The sequence below is a fragment of the Leptodactylus fuscus genome, chromosome 7, assembly GCF_031893055.1.
Source record: "Leptodactylus fuscus isolate aLepFus1 chromosome 7, aLepFus1.hap2, whole genome shotgun sequence".
Classification (NCBI taxonomy): domain Eukaryota; kingdom Metazoa; phylum Chordata; class Amphibia; order Anura; family Leptodactylidae; genus Leptodactylus; species Leptodactylus fuscus.
In genome coordinates, this window is record NC_134271.1 from 132608369 (window position 1) to 132610144 (window position 1776).

Sequence of the window (1776 nt, forward strand, 5' to 3'; positions counted from 1 at the left end):
TCAGAATTTTCTAGATTTTTGCATAGATTTGACTTGTATCAGATTTCAACACAAGTCCTATACAAAACTAATGAGAACCAAAGAAAAAGAAAATAAAGAAACAAAAATAGCCAAAAATATTAGACTTAAACTCTTATTAAAATGAAATATATATATATATATATATATATATATATATATATATATATATATATATCAGAATAGCAAAATCATGTGAATATCTGCTTTTGGTATCTGATATGATCCCCTCATGCAGCAATAACTCAATTCACATGGAGTAAAATGGCACTTTATTTGGTGATGAATTTTGGTGTTAGCAGATGCTAGCAGAAAAAGGAACCCATGGAAGTCAATGGGAGGCTTTTTTTTTTTCAGTGCTGAAATTCCACACCAAATTCCTCACCATTTTCCTCCATGGAAACCCTAATACTATGATGTCTGGAACTCCTGAGCATCCATGTGATAATTCAGCTTGATCAATCTACAGCTATGTGGGAGTTAGCAGTGGGACACATTGTAGAAGTGGTGAAAAGTCAATGAAGGATCTTCTTCACTTCTAATTATTATCTTATCTCCAAAGTTGTAGTACATTTATTGGATATATAAAAATATATCTTCATCTCAAAATGCAAGATGTCAACACAACTACCGTGACGGAATTTGTCCTCTTGGGATTTTCCCGTTTTCATAAATTTCAGAACTTCCTCTTCTGCGCGGTTCTTCTGGCATATATCACTTGTGTTCTTGGAAACATCGCCATATTTGTATTAATAAGAGTTGAGTCTTCTCTTCACACTCCAATGTATTTTTTCATCAGTACCTTTACTGTTCTAGAAATAATGTTTGTCTCTGTAACTGTCCCAAAACTGTTGGCCATCCTCATCCAGACTGAGAAGACTATCTCATATTTTGGTTGTTTCATTCAGTTGTATGTCTTCAATTCTCTAGGACAAGCAGAGTGCTTCCTTCTTTCTTTGATGGTCTTTGATAGATACCTAGCTATTACCAATCCATTACGTTATTCCGCTATAATGACCAGTCAGTTATGTTATGAGTTGGCCGTCTTGCCATGGTTACTTGGTTTTACAGTATCTTTATTTGCTACAGTTGAGACTTTCCTCTTGGACTACTGTGGAGCAAACAAAATTGACCACTTCTTCTGTGACCTGTCAGCACTGCAAAATTTAGCCTGCTCTGACACATTTGTTAGCAATATAGCTACGATTGTAGCCACTTTTATTTCAATAATTTTGCCCTTTTTTGCCATAGTGGGGTTCTATATTCGTATCATATATTCTGTGTTGAAGATTAAGAGCAATGAGGGAAAAACAAAAGCCTTTTCTACTTGCTCGTCCCATCTCATTGTAGCGTCTTTGTTCTATGGCTCAGCTATTATTGTGTATGTCAGGCCTAAAGGCAGCCACTATGACAAGTTTCTCGCCCTCATGTACACTGTGGTGACTCCGCTTCTAAACCCATTTATTTATACATTTAGAAATAGAGAAGTAAAGAACGCTGTTAGAAAAGTAACTAGACGGGTTATCAAGACATAGTAATTAGAGATGAGCGAGTAGTACTCGATCGAGTAGGTATTTGATAAAATACTACGGTATTCTAAATACTCGTACTCGATCAAGTACTACTAGCTGTTCGAAGTTAAGATTTGATGCAGAACCAGCATTGATTGGCAGAATGCTATACATTGCCAATCAACGCTGGTTCTTCTCTTACCTTTAGAAGTCTTCTCCGTGCAGCTTCCCCGCGGCGTCTTCCGGC

The 1776-nt window shown here is 36.4% G+C and overlaps 1 protein-coding gene across 1 annotated transcript; it reads left to right on the top strand.

Annotated features, from left to right (window-relative positions):
- The first annotated feature begins 626 nt into the window (after window positions 1–626).
- On the top strand, window positions 627–1553 carry LOC142214510 (olfactory receptor 6N1-like). The gene has a single exon (XM_075283457.1). It carries the CDS (start codon window positions 627–629, stop codon window positions 1551–1553), a length of 927 nt encoding a protein of 308 aa, XP_075139558.1.
- The last annotated feature ends 223 nt before the right edge of the window (window positions 1554–1776 follow it).

What these genes read in the sequence shown, in the direction of transcription:
- LOC142214510 (XM_075283457.1), top strand. Translation starts at nt 627, where the DNA reads ATGCAAGATGTCAACACAACTACCGTGACGGAATTTGTCCTCTTGGGA.